Raw genomic sequence first — 21,640 nt, 5'->3', positions numbered from 1 at the left:
AATCGCAACGCGTCATATAATAGCAGAAAGGGAATGCAGTATGGTTGTAACATGATGAAAGAAGCCCCTACTATCGTTGTTCACAATTTTCTATTTTCAGCATTTATATTTGGGACCTGTATGCTATTGTTCCTGTTATTGATTTTGGTCTATCGCGTTAAAAACGAACATACGTTTTATTACAAAATATGTACCGTTATAAAACCCTAGCTTTTCAGAAGGCTAAATCCTTTAACTTAGTTTTTTTTGCTACTAAAATTCAGGCATGGCTATAAATTTATGAACAAGTTTATCGCGCAGTGACAAAGGCGCGACACGAAACGCGTTATAGTATACCCAATAGCGCCAAGGTTCGCATTTATATATCGGTTTTGAATGTTTATCAAACAGAACGCGTTTTACACAACTATAGAGCTGATCATTTTGGGCAATGTGTTGTGCCCCACGTGGTTTACACAATGGTTCTAGATAGTTGCGATATCGATTGAAGTAGTTGTCGTAGAAGAGTCGTTGTTTTTCACTCATATAGTGCCACATTTCATCAAAGTAATACATTTGACGGCCGCAAATGTTTGAATGGAACAAAAATGAGCCGGGTATAAATTCAACGACTGGTACACCGTGAGGCGCTAGCTCCATGCGCAAAGCATCCGTCCAAGCTCGAAGAGCCGCCTTCGTCGCGGAGTATACACTCAAACCGGGTAATGCCTGGCGACTGCAGTGGCTTGTTACGATGACGATGCGTGCTCGGTGTTCTCTAATCTTGCTTAGGAGAGGTACGGTAAATTGCATTGTACCTATAAGGTTCACTCTTACCGGCATATCTATTAATTCCGGCGACAACCACTCCGCTTCACCAAAGCACATTACAGCTGCATTATTTACAACACCATATAGACCTGCAAAATTAAATATTTTTTAAATATAAACAGAGGGATGGGAAAGGCAAACTCGAGAAGGCATAGGAAAATACTTACGAACGTTAGGGCCGGCTCTTGCTAAATATTCAAGAATACTATGATGTGCCTTCTCAATACTTCCGCGATCAGTCAAATCCAGATTTACCAAATACAGCTGTCCTGTTGTGTCACTTTGGCTGGTTAATTGAATAGCTCCTTCAGATTCACTGTGCAAACACGTTGCTATTACCCGCATGCCTGCTTTCAGGCACATACTTGCCATGTTGTAGCTATATGTTTAAAAAGCCAAGTGAAGAGTTAACCCCTCTCAGAAAATATTTAAACATTTTGAAAGCATCCGATATTCATCTACCTACCCTAAGCCCGAGTCGCATCCAGTAATGATTACTACATTGTTCATGCCAATGTTCGAACTTGCTTCGCTTCGTCTTCTATAAAACTGCTGCACCAGCTTTATTGCAAGAGTCGATATTAGACCGCCAGCAATAACAATATATCCTTGAGTTAGTTTCCGAAGTGGGAACCATCCCGTCATCGATCCCAATCCCATTTTAGGAGCACTGCAAGTTCAAACCAGTTCAAACTTTTACATTCAACTGTGAAGTCAATTCAATAGACGTTAACTGTAAAACTGAAAATAGAGATATTCGCCTAAAACAGAAAATGAAATATGTTCGTTAAGTATGCGGCAAACAGATAAGAACTTAAGTTTATTCATGAGATAACAAATCTACTCTGCCCATCGCTTCAAGATGAGTTTGCAAACTTAGCTTAATTGCCCAAATGTCTTTGTCAATAAAAAAAAATGGAACAAAAACGGGGGATGACCGTACTTGGCAGGAGCAATGTATAGAAGTAGATTTCCATTATCTGCCAGTGTATAATTACCAAAACTATTCGATGATTGTTCAACTATTCGTTTTATTATACACTGGTTTAGTTAACTCTAAAATTTATCATAACTTAAAAGCACTTGGCGGTCGCGATTTAAATAAGATTCATGGAATGTTTGATATTACGAGGTAAATCACCCGGTTTCCAGCCTTTTTTGTTTACTTGATTTTGACAGTTGTCCTCGGTCGTGTATACAAACAATGTAAAATACGCAGTTGATGCACCGTATGCATGTAATTAAATTAAGATTGTTTTTAATTCTCTTTAAACGATCATGGTCGGCGCACTGTGATACTTAATTTTAATTTGTGAGATTATTAATCCAGCGCCTGCACTGTCGTTTTCTCTTTTGAGTGCGATGTATTAACCGTGGTGAGATAAGCTGGTATAGAAAAATGTTGATGACTTTTGCCTTGCAAACTTTTCTCATCCAATGTTCGCTTTCATTGGTGTGTGTGTTTTTTTAATATTGTTAAAATATAACAAAAGGAACAAATAATAATAAATATGAAAAATTAAAGATTTCACGAATGAACCACTCAGTAATTTATACAGCTTGGCAACGGATTTACAAAATCTAACCACCTTGATACAAATGACAGCTGTCAACCATTTAGAGATGGTCCACCCTGGTGAAACCACAGTGGTGAAAATAGATTTGTTTTCTAGGAGACAGATTTCTGCCTAATTTACGCTAGTGTACTCCTTACGAGGAAGTCTCATTAAGGAATTCCTGCATGTTTCTGCTGCGATTATGTTGCGTGTTTTCGTGGGTGCATCTTCATTCCTAAGGAACGGTGATTCATTCGTGTGGTTTGAATGCTAGGTAAGAGTGACCACTTAACACATGATCGTTGTGCAAACTAGTCTCGGACCATCCCTAGCGTTCAGCGAAAATGGTTCGTCAATGGCCTGGCGTTCAGTAAAATTTGACATCACGTATATGAAAAAAAAACACTGAAAGTGCATAGCCGTGTAGTTAGGTGCGCAAATGGTGGAATGTTGAAAGAAACAATGCTATTTCCCCTCCCCCAATGTGCAGAAAACTCGATTTCTGTAGTTGGGCAGTTGCAAATGCAAATCACAAATTTCCCAGCATAGAATATGTAGTGCAGTGACAAGCAAGTGCAGGGCAGGCGTGTACGTGAAATATGCATATAAGCGAGAAATTGTTCAAGGAGGTTCCGTTTGAAGCGTCGAATTACGCTTTTACTGTGGAAGAAAAAGCCATCATCATCGCTTATCAGCGTCGTTGAAAGGTGCGCAATAGCTATATGTGAAGAAAGGAATAGTCGTAAAATGTAAGCTGAACACATCGGTATACTACACACTTGATTAATGTTGAGTGCGCTGCTCTTTGCAAATTGCCTATATATGTATGTTTATACTACACTTATGTATATGATATTATACATATATGAATACATCATACATTCAAAAATAGTTAATATTAGTATTACGAGAATGTTTTACCTAAATGAAATATACACCCATTTCATTTGATTCAAGCAGCAGTATGGTTTTACTTCCACGGGTGTGATCGAAAGTCGTGTAGAAGTTGCGTTTTTTCTTCACCTATTACTCAGAAGCAGCTTTTCAATATGTAGCTTTCTCGAGATCAAAAGTATAAAGAAGAGAGTGGCATTTCATTTCATTTTAGTTTAGTAATCATTTATGCAATGGTCAATGCAAAAATGCAATGTGTAGCAAAAAGTAACTGCTGTCGGAAAATGGAGAAATGGGCAAGGCATACATTTTTTCTTTCAATCGGTTTATTTTTTAAGTGTTTAACATCCCTGATAATTGATACATCATTGAGGTAATTACCTATATTAACCGCTCTCTAAACCATGCCAAATTGTGAAGGGAGCTTTGCTGTTCGCCTCATGACATCATGCATATTCTGCGACGTCTCGAGCTTTGTAACTGCATAACAAAACGCCCAAATGTGCCTTCAAAGCCGTGTCATAATGAATGCTTTGTTTGTTACGATCCTTTGTTACTGTGTTCCATGTTCAGCCGATAAAAAATCATGTGCATCGTGATATGCTTGTTCCGGTTATATGCCGTTCTTTAGTGACATTACTGCTCATGTCTCAGTTTTGCATGTAAAATCATTTCTACAATTGATCAGTCGGAACGCAAAAGCAAAGCTTTGTGTTAGAACTGGTGAATAAAAAAGTGATTTTTCTCAATTGGCCAAATTAAGGATCAATCATTCCCGATCGCCGAGAACGACTACTTTTAACAAACATAATTAGGTTGATATTTCTATAGAAGTGCATGTTTGATGCTTGCCGGCAATCAATGAAGTGCAATTTGCAAAAAGGGCCCTTAATTTTTTGGTTTTTTATTTTTTTTAGCAGACCTTTCGTATCGAGATGCTAAAACATTCCATGATTGTATACAAAAAACAGGAATATATTTTCTTTCATAAGCATAACACACTCTGTAGAGAATATTATTTGCGGTGTTTGAGTTGACCATAGGACTCCTGTGCATTTTCAAAAATTCGTTATTGTTTGCATGCTTGTACAAAGTTCTTGTCACTTCTATTGATATATTTATTTTTATATTTCATTTCAGATATACTAGCTTGACATTGTATATCTTATTCAACACTTTGAATCATTAACTAACCCGTCACGTATCAACTACAACGTGTTTCGTTCATTGAATTTCTTCATTTATTCGCAACAAACGAAACATCATGAACGACAAAAAATACAAGCCGAAGAACAGTTCGAACAAGGTGAAAGATGACTCTTTCAATGGTCACTTTTCACAAATCGATACTTCTGAAACGTATCTGCTGAAGATAAAAACGTGGAGTCCGGGGAAAAAGTCACAGTGCTTCGTCACACTTTACCGTCACACGAAAAGCAATATGTCTACAATTCAACGAAACTCAAATTCATTGCGAAAGCGTTTATCTTGCTCTCACAACTCATTGACTGATTCAATCAAAAACAAAGCAGATGATTCTATATTTATAACGCAAGCGATGTCCCACGATGCATTAGATGACAACAAAATTCTTGACTTTTACAACGTTCCTATTGATTCCGACATCTATACAACGCCAATTGATTTGATCAGGAACACTTACAATGCTGAAACGTCTTTATATAAAAACCAGAACGGTAAGTGCGAGTTCGCTCGGTAATCCCGTGCTAGGTCACATGTAGGAGAATGCGGTGTTTGGTACGCTTCTCCACATCAACACGCTGTACAACATTTTTTGTATTATTTAATCTTATTGTCTTCAAAATTTCAGTATTATCAAATTCTGTTCGATCAATGTATGATTTCGTTCGTTTTGCGTTTACTTTAATGACGGTGTTCAATCGGGCTTATTCCTTAAGTTTGGAGCATTAAAAGTGTAACGTAGTGGAAATTGTATCTATTTAATTTTATTATGTTTGGTTTACTATTCATCGAACTGATCTTAAATAATGTATTCATAAACATACTAACATACTGTAATGCTTTCTTTCAGATGCATCGCAGAGGAACAGCTGGAATAATTTACTAAACTGCAGAGAACAGTTGACTGCCATCAATGGACGTAAAAGCAGTAAATCGAAGATTATCATCGACAGAAAGTCATCCAAAGTCCTAGAGAAACACTCAAGTGATAAAACAGATTGCAAACGTAATTCTATTCCTCATGAGATACGTAGTACGCAGTGCAAGAAATCTAACTTTTCCGTAAATTTGAAGCAAAAGTTTTGTAACATATTTCGAGTGAGCCGCCAGCAGCATCATAAGCCGTTTCTTAGCAATAAGCGATCGATTATTTCCACCAGGAAAGAAAATGAAGTGTGCAACAAGGAGAAAAATGATTGTACAGTTGGCAAAAAATTAACTACACCTCGGAAGTTGCCACCGCTTCCTTCCAATGGTATGGTTTTTTAGCCTGTGCTTTCGGTGTGGATTCTACTCATTTAATCGTCTTTTTTATTATTATTTTTTTCGCCCAGACACTGACCTCAAGTACCTAATGGGAGACACCAGTGAACAGAACAAGAAGTCAGATGAGGGAAAATCGTCCATGGACTTTACAGCAAGCATAGAAAAAGTGCAAGAGGTACGGATTATGGTTGTGATGTACCTTTTTTAGGAGCAACACACCTTATGTTTCCTTTGTCTATTGCAGTTTGGTTGGTACTGGGGTCCAATAACTTCGGAAGGAGCAGAGAAGATACTTTCTAATGAACCGGATGGTAGTTTTCTAGTCAGAGATAGCTCCGATGACCACTATATATTTTCTCTGACGTTTAAGCTAAATGGAACGGTGCGTCACGTACGAATAGATCAGGATCAAGGTGAGACATTGCGTAGAAGCGAAGTTCACGCGGGATTCTGTTACATTTCTTTTCTTTTCTTTTCCTATTTCACAGGATCTTTTTCATTCGGATCTTGTGCTAAGTTTAAGTCGCGAACAATAATGGAGTTCATAGAAAATGCTGTTGAGCATTCCAGAAGTGGGAGATATTTATTCTTTCTACATAGGCGTCCAGAGTATGGTCCTATGCGTGTTCAATTAACCAAACCGGTGTCGCGTTTCAAGCACGTTCAAAGCTTACAGCATATATGCAGGTAGGTCAAGGTTCTCTTTCGTTCAACTGTCTGACATCTGTGGCTAATGGTTTGATTGAAATTCTCGTTCCAGATTTGTTATACATAAAACAATCAAGCGAAAAGATCTTATACAGGCTCTTCCACTACCTAGAAGAGTGCTCGATTATTTAAGCTATAAGAACTGTCTTTCAGAACGCACTGAGGCGGACACGGTATGCAGTCTGGATAAACCAAATATTGTACTACGTTAGGTTGGCTAATGTGCAACTCCCTTTTCTGATATTAAATATAAAACTGAATTAAAGAAAGTAATGCAGGGTTTTTTTGTCGTGTTTATTTAATATCCAAAAACATACTCAACTATTTGTTTCTGTTTTTTATTATGTTAAATTCTGCGACAAGAGTGGGTGAGCATTTTATCCTTGGGAGCTTATTTCACATTGATCCGTGTGTAGAACATAACATATTTTTCTGATTTCATCACGATTGATGCTGACCTATGGTAGCGATTGAAATAAATTTCGTTGTGGAACTGGAATCGCGAGGACGTTCGGGAGAAAACTGAAAACTTTAAAATCTTTTGAATATTTATAATCAAACAACCTGTGATGAAGGTCGTAGAAAACAACCACTGATTACACCATCCGACTGTAACCACCCTGTACAATTTCACAAGGTGTTGCGGCGCCAACGAAACGTCACTATCATATGCTTTCTGTTATTGTATCCCCAGTCCGTGTTGTCAGTTGACGAGAAAACTGGTCTTAAGTGGAGTTAAAAAACTCCGTGGAGCATACATTTACGTAAGTGCAAGAGAGACAGTGTTACAGCACGTGCAGTTTTGTGCAGGAAACTATCGGTACATTAATTTCGGGTGCTTTAATCGAAAATTAACGCACGTTCCGGCGGGAGGGGTAAATCTGGTTGTGTTACGGTATATTCTACCGACTCGGGGCATATTTCGCAAGGTTCAGCAATACCGAATTCTATTGAAGAGATGCAAACAAGTGACCGGCAAGAGATGTACATGTCATATCGTTGTGTGATACAAAAGGACAAAAGGAAAACTGCCGATTTTCCGCCACCCTTTTTCCCGGTGCAGAACGATGGGTAAAAAGGGCTCGTGGTGCTAGCGATAGATGCTCGCAATTAGAACGACATCTTAATGTAGGGGCTAAAAAATGTGCCTTGAGCTGCCATTCATAACATGACCTACTTATCCGGGACGAACAGGAGCTCTTTTGGGCAGTGCAGAAACAATATTGGTCCAACATATGGTATCGTTTGCATGCCAGCAGGGATCTTCTAGAGAGCTGTGTCATTTCACTGCCATATCCGGCATTGAGCGGTGCTGCAACAGAATGCAAACGCAAAGTGCCATGCGTTATGCAATAGCTTGTAAACAAGAGCTGTCAGTTATCAGTTTGGTAACGGTACTTTCATATGCTCTTTATTTTTTATTCTGCTTTGTTATTTTCGATTTCTGGAAAGAGCAGTTTTAGGATAATCTGTAAAAACTAGGAGCGTCTAACAAAGTGTTGTAGATAAAAAACCCACGCTAATATCTTCCCGATAATTAAGCACAATAATTAGTTAATTAATTTCTCTGAAGCATTTGCTTGGTGATTTGCGCCGCGTTAGGAATAAGGAATGCTAGAAAAAGAGCTATGTTTTGGTTAATTATTTTAGAATGTTCCTGTTGGGCCTAATTGTTTGCTAATGAACAGCACACGCCGCAGCACCCATGTCGGGCACCGCATCGGTCAAGGTTAAGGGTAGAACGTAGAATCGCAGCATGTTGTTTACGACTGGCGGGAAAATTCCCACCGAGATCGGGAATGACGTCAAGACCGGGGGAGCCGTCATATCAGCCAACTCCGAAGATTCATGTTGCCCGACATGACTGCATACATATGCTGCGCGTGTGGAGAGAGTGAAGAAAGACACGCAAAAGGAGATAGTAGGAGGACAAAGATAGAGCGATGGAAAGAGTAAGAGCCAAAACCCGCTCGATGGTAGGAAAATGCACATGCCCAATCGCCCGGCAACCCCGATCTAAGGAACGTTGTCGTCGTCGTCGTCGTCGTCTGGAATGTGAGATGGTAGACCCAGTTTTCTCTCGCACACAGCTTGCGGCCCGCGGTCTTGCCGGGCTGCGTGTGGGCCGGAGTATTCGGGTCATCCGTCCATCGATGTGATTTGGTATCTTGGAGAGCCGATCTCGGAATCCTGCGAACGCTTGCCCAAACCGCGTTGGCCCGCTTCCGTTTTCCATCAAATGCGCTGGGCTCTTGCTTTCTATGCTGCTGCTCCATCTCGTGCGGCCCGCGCATCGTGCTTTCTTTCATCCTAGGCGCACTCTTACCTTTCTACGGGAGGGGGGAGCGCATGCGGGGGGGAATGGAGGTGGGGATTGGCGTGGAGGACAGTGTGTCGTCTACATTTCTTGTCCAGCGCACGATCATGTGCTACGGCATTGCTTTCTACCTTTTGCCACGCTCGTTTTGAATTCATTCGGCCCTTTATCTTTCTTCTCACGCAGCTCACCCATACATACACACACACACACACACACTGCTTGGTCGAGACGTGGGGCAGCAGGTTCCACATCCTTCAATAGCGATTTTCTGCTCCCCGCGTACCGCCCCCCCCCTCCCGGCTGTTCAGAAGGTGCCGCGACGTCACCTGCAGACCTGGCCTGCGGTGTACCAGCGCGATCAACGGTTCCTACCTTATCTCTCTGTCACACACACACACACTCTCTCTCTCTCTCCCTCTTTCTCGCGCCCTCCTGCTCTCGCCATCGCTCCGCACCAAGGGGAGGGAAAGCGATAGAAGTGGTCGGTGGCCGACCCTGATCGACGGGATCTTCTCGCGGGAAAGCATCGCTCGCCCCCTTTTTCCGCCAGGGCTGTAATAGCGGGCTACCAAATCTTCCACCCATCTGACCCAATCGGCACCGGGATCCCGTTTCGCAGCATCGTGAGCCCGACGGTATCCGAGAGCGCGGCAGCTCATCTCCTAGGCGATCTTACCAGCTCACGCTCTCGCGGTGAGCGAACGTACCGAACGCGATCGTACTGGCCTAGTACGTGAGAGAAAGAGTGAAACCCATAGAGAGAGAGAGAAAGAGAGAGAGAGAGAGAGAGAAAGAGAGAAAGAGAGAGGGAGTTTGTGTGAAGGGTGCAGCAACAGCGTGTGTGTGTGTGCCGCCCGAAGGAAGGAAAGTGACAGCGACACGGTGTAATCGTGTGATATCGCGCATACCCCGTCTCGGCCGGGCCGGAGACGAGCAGCGGGGTGATGCTGGCAGCGACGCAGGCGGCCGCGGTGACTATGGTGGTAGCGGAGGTGGTTTCGTGGTGACGACAACGGCGCGCAGTGCAGCACTGGTGGGGCAAAAGCCCGACCAGCGCAGAAAGCCGTTTTCGGGGGCTTCGAGTACCCGAGCTGGCCATCGATCGGATCACAATTGTTTTGACTATGGCGTGTTCAAGTTCGTCCAGTCGGGCCTGTGCCCGCGTTGTGCAGGAGAAACTGTCCCAGCTGGTGGCGGCATCCAAGGGTCAGCAGCAGGCAGCGGCGGCCCAGCTGGACCTACTGCAGCAGCAGCATCCAACGAAAGCTGGTGGAGGTGTCAGTGATGGTGGCGGTGGCGGCGATGGCCGCAGCCCGCTGCTCGCGGTGCCAAAAAGGCGCGGATCGTCGCTGCTCGGGACGTACCCGCTGTTCGGTTCCGCGCACGGCGCTGCCCCGCTGGTGGCCGCCGGCGCAGGGGTCGTGGCCAGTAGTGTCGGTAGTGCGATCGGTATCCGCAGTTTCTACACTGGCCCTGGCAGCTGCTTCATTCAACCTTCCGCCGTCGTCGGTGCCGTCGGGCCCGTCAAGCCTGTCGGCGTTCCAGCTCGCTCCGGTGCACCGCTGTTCAAACAGAATCAGGTGAGTGCTGAGTTTTCCCCTTTCGGGTGCGTGACCCTCCAGGGTAAGCGATCCCTGGTGCGTGCAGCGAGCAAAGGGCTCGGGGTGTCGCGGATGGCGCATAATCAGGGTATCCCCGTGTGCGATTGCGTGATCCTTGCTGGAGCCGACGTGATCAACTTCGGTGGTTATTGGTTCAAACGCGCTCCGTCGGATTCCCTACACGGATCCTTCACCAAAAAGGCGGGCCTGCTCGGACAACGCAATGAACCTCTTCGAACCGTTGCGCCGTGCGCCTTCGGACGTGGCAAGCGCGCTCCCATGCGCCAGTTTCGGTGTGTGTTGGATCGTTACGTAATCGAACACCGATCACCAACAGCAGGGGTCGGTTCGTGCGGTAATATTCTAAACATTTTTCAATTAACACAGCAAGCGGCGAAACGGCATGTTTGAAGCTGGCATGCGCTGATAAGCTGATGTTTGAACCGATCGATGCGGTGCGTGTGTGTCTGTGATAAGTTTAAGGCGTTTGGTAATTTTCAATGATTGATGCGATCCGACACTCAATTCTTATGTCTGCTCTTCGAATGACAGTGCGTCGGAGTGCGACACTTGATGTTAAAAAGAAAAGCGACCTGTATTTTATTTGAAAAAAAAAAAAAACACACACACACACGAACGCACACAGCCAAGGGATGATAGTAAAATGTGTAATTTGTCATGCTTGGATCAATTGCGGTTTTGCCGAGTTTGGAGCGGAGGCTCGTTTATTTCCCTTTCGCCCCCGTTTTGTTTTTTTTTGTTGTTTACTTTTCCGTTTTGTTGGTGCCGTTTTCCGCCGTCTGCCAATTTTAGTAGCGTAGATTTTTCCATGCTCCTGTGCGAGAGGTTTTCCTTTCGTGCGCGCAAGAAAAGCGAAGCGTGCGCGGAACATTAAGCCAACAGCAAGCAAAACGAAAAACTCCAGCGCGGCCACTGGCGACGAACCTGATCTATAAAGTTTTTATTTACTAGGGCGAGCTTGTAGTTTGCCGACCGATAAGAGAGTGTGCTGCGCGGCTGAGCGCGAGAGACGAGTGCGAAGACCACGAAGAGAGATCCCCCGCGCCCCACTACCAACCCCCCACCCTCCCCCCGCCCCCTCGCAGTGGGGAGGGTGATGCGGACACAATAGAGAAAGTGGAAGAAAGATGGGTAAAAAAGGGTGGGGGGGGGGTGGTGTGTGCGGGATGGAGGGGGTGGGGGGGGGGGGGAATCAGACCAACAACAACGACGCCGTCGAGGACGAGGGATGCGGTTGAAAGACGGCGGGGCGGGCATGAGGTGAAACCACATGAGGAGGGAAAGAGTGGTGAAAGAGAAAGGGAAGCAGCTGAACACACTAGGGGCCGAGGGGGTATGGGAAGGAGGTGAGGGCCTTAAGGCGGTCGGAAATCGGTTGTTGTTTTGGGGGGAGAGAGTGAATAAAAGTAAAGATAAAACAAAAAAAAAAGCATAAAGCTGCCGAGGACTCTCGAAACAGCGACACGAAAACAGCAGCAGCAATCGCGTAGACGATAATAAGATAGTAGTAAGATGATTTTGTGATTTGAGGATAAGAAACTTGCGGCTCTTGGAACCCCTCGGTGTGGGTGTGCTGCCCTTTTTGCCATTGCCAGGATTCTGATTCTGCCAACAGTGGTTTTGGGGGTTTCCTTTTTTTTCCGCCGGCCCGAGGAAGGAGGAGTGGCGGTAGTATGCACCAGGTAAAGGAAAATTAATGGCGAGGATAGCCAACCTCTGCCGAACACGATCATGCGCGAACCATGCGAAAAAGCTGCGAAACATGTAATGATGAAACTGTCGAAAGTATCACTTCGAAAGAGAAATGTGATTCGTAATGGAGAAAGCAATGGCAAACAAGCGTGAGCGTGCGCACATGCGTGTGTGTGTGTGTGTGTGTGTTGGTGAAAACATATTTGGATGAAATACCAGAAAAAAGGGGTGTTGGAAAGACGAGAGAGAGAGGGGGAGGGGGAGGGAAGGTGGGTCTAGAAAAGGATTGACGCTGGCTGAAAATGGCCGACCACTGTTTACGCCATGACGACATCAGAGAGGGTGGTGGTTGGATGATGTTTCAGGACGACAAACAGGGGTCCTATCGATGTTCTGGGTTGCTGGAGACATTAGGTGTCCATCCCCCAGCATCCTGTCCGCCATAAGCCAGCCGTACAGCGATAGCAGAGAAGCTTCAAAAGGCAAGGAACCAAGTGAAAACCCCCAAACAGTGCTACAACAGAATGTGCAACAACGTTCAACAACAAACGCTGCCTCCGGAAGGCGCACCAGGGTATATCCTGCTGTAGCCCCGCGTTGCACGCGCAACCGGAACCGGAACTTAGTGAATAGTGCAAACGGTGTAGAAAACTCGGAGTCTCGGAGCCGGTGGCTTCCTGCAGTGTCGGGTGTGTCAGGTGTGTGCCACACTCGCCTCTTAAGGCGATCTATCCTCCACGAGCAAACACTCATCCGTCTCTAGCCAGCTGGACGGTGTACCCCGATGCGCTTATCTGGTGTACTACCACCTCGAGCCAACAGTGAGTGGAAGAGAGAGAGAGAGAGATACAGCGAGAAGGAGTGAGAGGGAGAGCGCGTGAGTGCGCGCGCACGAGGTACCTACGCTTTCTCAACACCTTCAATCATCAATCAACCTGTCGAGACTTTCAAAAATTCGCCAATTGGACCCGGACCAACCGGCAGGAAGGCCCGCCGCGCGGAAAAAAGTGTGGTGTGCAGCAATCCTCCAGGTTCCGGACGTGAGCGTCACAAAATCCGAGACCAATAGCCTCGTCGTCCCACCCTCACCAGCCAGTGTGTTCTGTGATTTCGGCATGAATGGCATAGTACTTCAGTGCAAAGTTCAGCCCGCGTTGACGAAGGGCGCGAAGTGGACCGGGTGGCCGTGTTCTAAATGCTGCCGCCTAATCCCCAGATAGCCCAGATTTAACGATACCCAGCCTCGGTTTATAGATACTCCTAATACATCGCAGTTCCGTGGTAGGTAGATGGTCCAGGGCCCGCCCGTAGTCTCGCAGTTGTCTATCATGTTTTCTCGAACGCGTAGTCGGTCGGTCCAAGAGCAAAAGCATCACCTGTCAGCAAAGAGGCCGAGTGTGCCGAGGTGCCGGAACGCTGGTGCCAACATTTGGTTTTGCGGTTCACTGCATTCGGCGTCAAGCGAGGCGGTGCGGGGAGTGCCTACGGACGCACGTCAAAGTTGACCACTTCCCGATCACCGCAGCCAAAATCGAACCTCGAAATTCCAATCCATACGCGCACGTACACAAATAAAATATCAAAACCACTGCCAAGATGGAGTGGACAAACGGGGGGAGACGGAGGGAGCGTGGCTAGGGTTACGGATTGCCTTGTAAAAAATGAAATCCACAATGATATTTGAAAGCGAACCGAAGCAAACGAACCAGCAGCAGCTCGGGCTGGAGATTATGCGTTTCTTTTGTTGCTTCATCCAAATGCCGATAGTGTTGGGTTATAAGTTTACCACATTCACGATTCGCTAGTAGAAGATCAATCGTTAACATCTCCACTGAATATCGTCGTCGTCCTCTCGTCGGGGTGGGCGACAGCGCTTAGAGTCTCACGATGAGTCTGTGCACCCTCCACACACACACACTCACTGTGTGGTTGGGCAGTTAAGAAAGTCGTCAATGTTGGAAGTAATAGCATGTTAGTTGCAATTGCAGCCATTAAACTTCTGGTGTTTTGTTGGTTATATACATTGCTTATTTCAATCCTCGTTTATTCCACGTTCAGAAACAGACCGCAGACTACAGACTAACGGGACTAACGGACTACAGACGAAACTAACAGACTAACGATATTTCTTGCTGTATCTTCATGACAGTCTACTAGATAATTATAGACTACTAGATTGTTGAAGTTGTAATCGATAACTCGGCATGACTTCTGGGCAAGTCCGGGCGTACGGATAAGTCCGGTTGGATCTTCTGATCCCTTGTACCTTGGTAATGCACCATGTCCGGTGGCGAACGACGCGTGAGCTGGTAGACATCGCCAATGTCACCAGTAGAGAGGCGATCAATGTTGAATAGTAATGACTAAGCGATGCAGCTTGGGTTGGATGTGAATCCCAAAGTCGTCGTGTCGCCTGCGTGTCTTGCCGTGTGCTTCCTATTTCTCGACCGCGATTTTGCTGATGTCAAACTTGTGCTCAACAAATTGTGCTGGACCGAACTAGGCGAAGTCGCATACCTGTGCTTTCCCGTTTTAGTTGTTGATTTTGACCCACCTCGAACGCTATCGGGGTAAGCGGCACCTGAGAGAGCAGCCTCCGACATTACGTGGTGCTCCTCCCCTCTCCTCCCCGCTAGGGAAAGGCGGCGATGGTAAGAAAAACGGTGTTTTTGTGGTGCGATCACGAGTTCGGCAAACCGGGCGTTGCTGAACCCCGTTGGGCCACCTATCTTCCCGCTGATGGGACGACGCTGACCATGCCACGAGCGAGAGAGCCCATTTTACGTTGTTGATGCTTCGTGCGCGCCGGTTTTTCGGTCGGCCCAAATGTTTGTCCTCATTTTCGTCGCCGCCCCGGTATGGGTTTCCTGGGGGACACGTGGTATGCGACGGGGAAAGGGGGCGGACATGGAAGACGAAAAACAAGGAGAATAAGGCTACGCAGGAGATGCTGAAGAGTACGGGATTGCGGGAGACAGTCAGACGTGTACACACGCTTATACCTCTGCATGCGTCAAGAGAGTGGTGGTGCTTGGATGTTTTTTCCCGAATACGATGACGACGATGAAGGTGGCGGCGTTTTGGTCTTTCATCGCCGCAGGGCTTGCACTTTCTTGCGCTTTCTGACGCGCTGATATCCTGGAGCAGCAGAGGACGGTGGTGGTCTGCCTCACGAACGCTGGAACTAAAGTTGTAGCCGATGACACAACTGCGTGAGCCTTAGGTTAGGGTGACGGTATTCCTCCAGTCCCGAAACCACCATCGTTTACTGGCTGGTGGATCAATTTGCCAAACAGCTTCACGCGATCGAGAGTCGGTTAGGCTGAACTTCAAAGCGGCGATGAACCGTTGGAATCCTGCCTGTTATAGACATCAGGCGAGCGCGCGCGCGCGCGTGTTTGTGCGGCCTTAGCTACATTGATACGCGCTCAGTTTCCTGCCTGCAGATTCAAGACACGCCCCCCATCCCCACCCCCCACACCTGCACATTTCGCTCAAGACCTGGCCGGCTTTCTAGGCAATGCAAACCAAATCAAGTTTTTCGACCGTAGCGAGCACGTTGGGGAGAAATTTCGGGCATGGTGGTTGGCGCGCGCTCACACGCTCGACTCGCTCAGCTCGACTCACTCCGGCTGACCTAGATAGCGCCTGGTACGGGGCTCCGATGTAAGACGGGCCTTTGGAAGCGGGAAGCCTTCGCCCGTACGAAACGGATGGTTTTCGGCGTGGTGTGGGATAAATATGTGCACATACCACCACCAAGCGACGACCCTGCTGAAGCTGCACTTGCGTTGATTAGCTATGCTACTACCCTTTTTCATCCTGTAGCAAGTGTGTGTGTGTGTGTGTATATCTGGGTGGCTATGTGTTTATCATCATCTGTTTGCCGACTCGCTCGATGACCTCGAAAACTTGTTGTGTGTGACCTTTTTCTCCCCGTTTTTGCCGGGTTTGCAACGGAGTCGCCGTGCGCACTGATAACCGGATCAGGCTACTCTAGCTCTAGTGGGAAGCCCCCTTTGGGAAGCTGTGAGAAATTTCTCCGGGCCAAATTCGGCCCTCCGCTGAGCGGGAAACTACTTGCTACTAAACTATATGAGGTACGAGCGATTCGGTCTGGTAGGATTGGCTTGATGTAGAGGAGGGGCGAGTTAGACACGCACTGTGTACCACTACCTGCTCGATCCGAGTCGTGATAAGTTGTCCGAATCAGGTTGGGAAACGATCAGCTCTTAATCGGCAATCCACGCGCTGCAAGCGATCTGAATTTTGTAGAGCGGTCCACGGCTATCACAACTGAAGAGACAAGTTGTGACATTACCTGCGGCGTTACCCCGGCTATAAAGGATCTATATTTCGTTAGTACCGCTAGTGAGAGTTCTGCACCGAGCAGCTGACTCTTCAGATCAGCAGAAATCCGCTGTAGTTGATGCCGGACTTGAGGCACTCCCGGGGAATCTCGCCCGTGTTGAGTGTGTGGCGATCAGCATCGGTTCGATCGGATCTGGATGTGGCCGATAGCGTAGGGTGTCGAGCGCACGCGCGTCCCTCATTGCGGATACGCGTTCATTGAGGATTTCATGTGAAGTGTCAATATTGATCGTGGCATAATATTTGTGCGAGGGATGCGCGCGAAGTGGTGGGAGTCCAGTTACCAGCCGGTGTAGCTCGGGTTCTTCCTCGGATTGCTCCGATGCTACGGCTCCTCCGTTAGGTCTGGTGCCGTATTGGTGATGCCGAGTTGCCTAGCGTACAGCGATCGGAGCGGGTAGAACGCTCGAGGCCGGACGGTGGAGCTCGGTGGAGCACCTAGGCGCAGGTGATTTACTGTTGTTTGCACTAGCGTTGAGGTCATGCATTGTAAGCCCCATCGGTTGCCCACCTCTGTGTAGCGATTTCGAGCTGCAGACACCGACTAGGCACATTACTATTCCTCATTTTTTTTTTGTAAGTTTGTATATATGCGGTAATTTGCGTGTGCGTTGACCGAGCGACTGAAGCGAAGCTTTTTTTCACATGTGGAGGTCCCAAAACTGTCCATTGACCGCTGCCCACTCGAGTTGCCTCTATCGGGCAAGAGATAAGCTGAAGCTGTAGGGAGGTTTTGAGTACATTTTATGGGAGGAACGAGGCCGAGGAGGAGTGGCAAAGCTCACCACGGAAAATGGAAACGACACAACACAACGACACTCCCTTTTTCAATTTTCGGCGAAGGTTGCGAAAGTGATGCCTCGGCCCCGGGTCCCTTATCGCCCGGTGTACAGCTTGCCAGCTGGCTAACATCCCCCAAAAACGGGCCCGCCACGGCCCAAAACATCGGATGTGTGTGGACGTTTGTTTGGCTAGCGAATTAGCATACGGCGTTCATTCATGTATCTTGCGTGCGACGACGGGTGGCCCGCCGTCACTCGGGCACTTTGCACTTGGGTTTTTTAACACCATCGGTCCCTTCCCGGGAGATTGGAGATTCGGGTCTAGAGTTGGAGGCAAGATTTGTGTACCGAAGAGGAGGAGTCCGAAATGGTCAACTTTTTGGCGAAGACTCGACCTGTGAGTGTCGGTGATATCCGGTGAGGTACGGTCGCTATATCTGGCAGCTCGTACAGCGACTACAAAAGCTACAAAGTAACTGACTGCCCAACCCCACAAAAAACAGGTACTCCAAAACCGTGCGCCATCTGCCGGGAGCAAAGGAAACCGCACCGGACTACTCGGGAATGGTAATGGTCAGGTGCCAAGAGGTGTGGGGAAGGTGCGATTTCGACAGCAAAAAAAAAAAAACAACCCGAAATGATCGAACTAAAAGCCAAACACTGCCACCGACCGATTTCGTAATCAAATCATACGAATTATGATGCCCGCCGGGAACACCGCTCGAAACAGGCCGAAATCGGTTGGTCAAGTTGGAGTAGCGCACCCATCTCGTGGTCTCGTGGTAGGTCATGCGCGCGGATCCCATCGTTTTGGGGGGAGGTCGCGAGGGAGGAGGGTTTGGAGGAAGCTGTCCGGCGTTTGGCTGGTGACGATCCCTTTCACTTTTACCGCGCGCTCCGGCCATCTGCGGCAGAACAGCGAGATTGTGTCGCAGGGCCACCCGGTGGCCCCGGTAGTTCCTGGCGAGTCACTCATTAATCTTGGGTACTTCGCCACCGGACCGACGAGGGTGCGTCGCCGCCGGGGTACTACGACGGGAATGGAGTCATAGTTTGTGGATGGTTTTCGGTGTTGTTTAGTCGAAAGCAGTGAGAGAACTCGACGCACGCACACAGAATGGCGGTCCCAAAATACCTAACTCCGGGAGCTAGATCAACAAAATAAGGGAAGCGAAAAGCAGACCGCTTCGCATCAGAGGTGCCGGTACCGCCGGTACATCCGTTAGTTCCCGACTCCGCTGTCCACGAATATCTTGTTACTCCACGCCAATCCAACTGAAGTAACCGGCTGTAAATGTCATCGTAAAAAGACACTTGGCTACCAATATCCGTTTACCGCGCGGCGTTGTGCCATAAATAGCTGATGCTTAGCCATAACTTCTGCCCCGCTCGCGGTGGGTTGAGCCGAGTAATTGCCCCATTCAGGTGACAATTTTCCTCGCTTCCACGATGGCATAGCTTTATGCATTCCGCATACCTTTTTTTTTATTTGTTTTTGCTCTGTCCTATGTGCGAGACCGTGCTGCAGCGTCATCGCCAGGCTGGAGGGCTTAAAAAACCCACCGCTGGGAAGAGGCGGGCAACACAGCAAAAAAAAAAAGGGGGAAAACGATCAAGTACTAAAATACAGCGCATTGTCGTGAAACGGGTGAAATTAACCATCCAAGTTCTTTGTTGTGCCTTGTTGAACCGAGTATCCCGCGAATCGTGGTGATGATCAACTTGTTGATGGTTGCAAGGTGCGGTGGCAAATTATCGCTGACCTCGAGGGCGGGCAGGTTAATCCGGTGTGCAGCAAGGGCCACGTTGTTGACTGGTTCCCATTGTTGTTTGGGTCCCTGGCCGGAAACCTTCCCAGGCACCTCCTGATTCCTGCCTCTCCGTGCCCGAATCTCGACACCTCACCGGAACGAATCCCTCCGGCTCTCGAGGTACCTCTGAAGATTTGTTGCAGTCTGGTAGCGATTGTTGTAGGGCCCGCGAAAACGCTAGTACTTTTACCAGCACCGATAAATACGGCAGACCCTCAGGTGTTTATGATGTACAGAGGCATTTATTAGCCGTTGGTTCGCGGGTTCCTACCCCGTGTTGGTCATTGGCCGTCGATCGCTTGCGTGCCGTGTGTGGTGCGGGAAAGTACTCCTCACTTTCGCCTGCTGCTTCCTTGCGCTTGGCTTCTCTTGAAGGTCGCGCCAGCCTCGGAGCGGGGATATATTGGAAGGCACACTCTCATCCGTGTACCGGAGTGCTGGTACGCAAACAGGTAGTCACAGTGCTGCACGTGCGTGTCGTCTTCCTTCCTTTTGGAGGTAACACGGTGTGTTACTACACGGTGACTGACGTTTGTTCTTCGCATTTACCGCACCGTGCAGGGGTATGTGCCCCAAACCCACTCAGTCACACTATGCACGAACCCGACAGTAGTGCGTTTGCACGAAAGTATCAGAAGCAATGCCGCTTGCCTGGTGGTGTGTGCACGCATGTGTGCGTGTGTGTTTGTGCATGGCATCGAGGAAGGGGAAATTGCGGTGCGGCCATGCATCACCCGAGTGCAATCGAGCAATGTTGGGTGTGTTCAGGAGCTTCGGAGTATCACTCGACTACTTCCGTGAAGATCCCATCGATGCAAGAGGTTGCCGACCGTGGTTGCAGTGTGCGCACGGCGTCAACCGATGAAGGCGCTGTTGCGCAGAGGCCTGGTGGGCCTGGGCCTACCCCCGCCGTGCCTGTGTGTACGGATGTATCATGCCAGTAGCGCGTAAAGCGCGATTGCATAAAGCTCTTGTCGGGGCCTGTGATACTACGGCGCTTGGTGAATATCCAAGGAACCAGTGTAGTGGCGATGCGAGGCGTGTTCACGCTTCACCTCATCCTTTTTCTTTTCACGAACTCTCAACTCCACACAACACACGGGGGGGAATCGCGATCCGTTTGCATTGTTGCGAAGCGGTACGTAATCACCGAGTGTGGAGCAAGGTAACGACGAATCCCCCTCCTCTCCAGCGGACTTCTTTATCATCGTAGCCACTCCTGGTAATTTCTAGCTTAGTTCTTATAACAGAACTTGAGTTGTAGATTCGTTTTGGCAGGAGTTTTGGTGGGACTTGAACCACGCACCCTTCGATATTCCTATGCGTCTACCATATGAGCTCCTAAGCTCGGATAGCATTGAGGAATTGTTTTACTAACAAAAGCTTCGGTCTACCAGACTGCGTGTCGGAGTGCCAGGAGAGTGCCCCCATGGCTAGCAAGCGCTAAAACACGTTGACATTGGCTTCGTTTTGCTTTTTCGATGGCTTAACGGCTCGAAAACCAATCGGCATCTAATGCACCGTATATGCTAATCAAACCGTCCAGCCAGCTCCAGGGCAACGCGGCTCGGGTCGGTTGTGAAACTACCGATGCGCGAGGCGCGCGAGAGGACAGGTGTAAGATTGTCGAAATTAATATTGATGATCTTCAGCGCTTGACGTTGCTCTTCTGAAATGTTTGCGTTTCTCACAGACTCGTCCTCGCACCAACCGCGCGGTTTGGGCTGAAAAAACAATGCTTTTCTTTTCTGTTTTTTTTCCCCCTCCACTCAGGCACTCACTGTGGCTCTCAGTGGCGAAGTGGAGTTGGGATTTTTGGTTTTTTCGGTTCGGCAGTGCGGTTCGCGCTCCCGTAGGTCCTCCTGTTAGCGCATGCAAACCACGCTGCACAGCACGAAGGATATAGCGCGTGCAACACCGCCCTCTAGCGCTCGTAAAGTCCGGGCACGTTCGGTGCTGGCGTTACGCCTAGATTGGCGGGAAAACCCATCCCCTACACCCCGGTCCTGGCTACCGTGCTTGGCATAAGCGGTCGACGAGGCGGAGGCCTCGTTGGAATTCTAGTCGAAGGCTTTCTCCAGCGATCGACTATCGCTCGTATGGGCGGACTACCACTGCCGGACCTGGACGCTCTAGTGCTCCTCGGCATTCGTCTTCCATAATGATGTGTGCGTCGTGTGTTTAGTGCTGCTTTCAATAATCTCTGCCACCGTGTTCGACGCGGTGTGTACTGAGCGCTGGATGACCATCTAGCTAGGTCAGCGAAACGTCACGCAGGAATGAGCTTTTCCGAACCTATTGTTTTGCTTCCGCAAACGTTCCGTTCGAGTTTGGATGGATTGATGGAGCTAATGATCCCTTGTATAATGTCCTTGTACCTCGCTACATGCAGCATCCGTTACCTGCCGGTTCCGATCCGAATCCAAAAAAAACATCCAAAATCTCAATGTCTGCCTACGTTCATGCCAATGGCATGGTAGAGGACATCCCACTACATCTCGCCAATAGTTCATTGCCAATTTGCCTCCACTTGTCGCTGCACACTCCACGTCCTCCGGGACCTTCAACGATCAGGAAATTACATCTGGGCTCGCTCAACGCACGC

General features: G+C 47.9%; 3 protein-coding genes across 5 annotated transcripts in view; 2 read left to right on the top strand and 1 right to left on the bottom strand.

Annotated features, from left to right (window-relative positions):
• Positions 1–235: 235 nt before the first annotated feature.
• Positions 236–1,416, bottom strand: LOC131291419 (retinol dehydrogenase 7). Its single transcript, XM_058320629.1, has 3 exons — positions 1,277–1,416; positions 978–1,189; positions 236–899 (listed from the first exon to the last, which is right to left on the bottom strand). Exons 1-3 carry the CDS (start codon positions 1,318–1,320, stop codon positions 253–255), a joined length of 903 nt encoding a protein of 300 aa, XP_058176612.1. The 5' UTR covers positions 1,321–1,416; the 3' UTR covers positions 236–252.
• Positions 1,417–2,458: 1,042 nt separating this feature from the next.
• Positions 2,459–6,710, top strand: LOC131291418 (uncharacterized). Of its 3 annotated transcripts, none has more exons than XM_058320627.1 (7): positions 2,459–2,640; positions 4,401–4,957; positions 5,314–5,718; positions 5,798–5,904; positions 5,974–6,142; positions 6,218–6,416; positions 6,490–6,710. In XM_058320627.1, the coding sequence occupies exons 2-7, from the start codon at positions 4,525–4,527 to the stop codon at positions 6,647–6,649; spliced, it is 1,473 nt and encodes a 490-aa protein (XP_058176610.1). In that variant the 5' UTR covers positions 2,459–2,640; positions 4,401–4,524; the 3' UTR covers positions 6,650–6,710. The 3 variants fall into 3 exon arrangements, with proteins under 3 accessions (XP_058176610.1, XP_058176611.1, XP_058176609.1); XM_058320626.1 differs by lacking the exon at positions 2,459–2,640 and adding an exon at positions 2,678–3,073; XM_058320628.1 differs by lacking the exon at positions 4,401–4,957.
• Positions 6,711–9,721: 3,011 nt separating this feature from the next.
• LOC131290508 (all trans-polyprenyl-diphosphate synthase PDSS1) overlaps positions 9,722–21,640 on the top strand; it is a 43,265-nt gene continuing 31,346 nt past the window's right edge. The window contains exon 1 of the mRNA XM_058319659.1: positions 9,722–10,337. Within this exon, the coding sequence (XP_058175642.1) occupies positions 9,882–10,337 (456 nt within the window). The 5' untranslated portion in view covers positions 9,722–9,881. The remainder of the gene's footprint in view (positions 10,338–21,640) is intronic.

Source organism: Anopheles ziemanni, chromosome X (assembly GCF_943734765.1).
Source record: "Anopheles ziemanni chromosome X, idAnoZiCoDA_A2_x.2, whole genome shotgun sequence".
NCBI classification, from domain to species: Eukaryota; Metazoa; Arthropoda; class Insecta; order Diptera; family Culicidae; genus Anopheles; species Anopheles ziemanni.
Note: the sequence above shows the minus strand (reverse complement) of the source record. Positions and strands in the feature narration are given on the sequence as shown.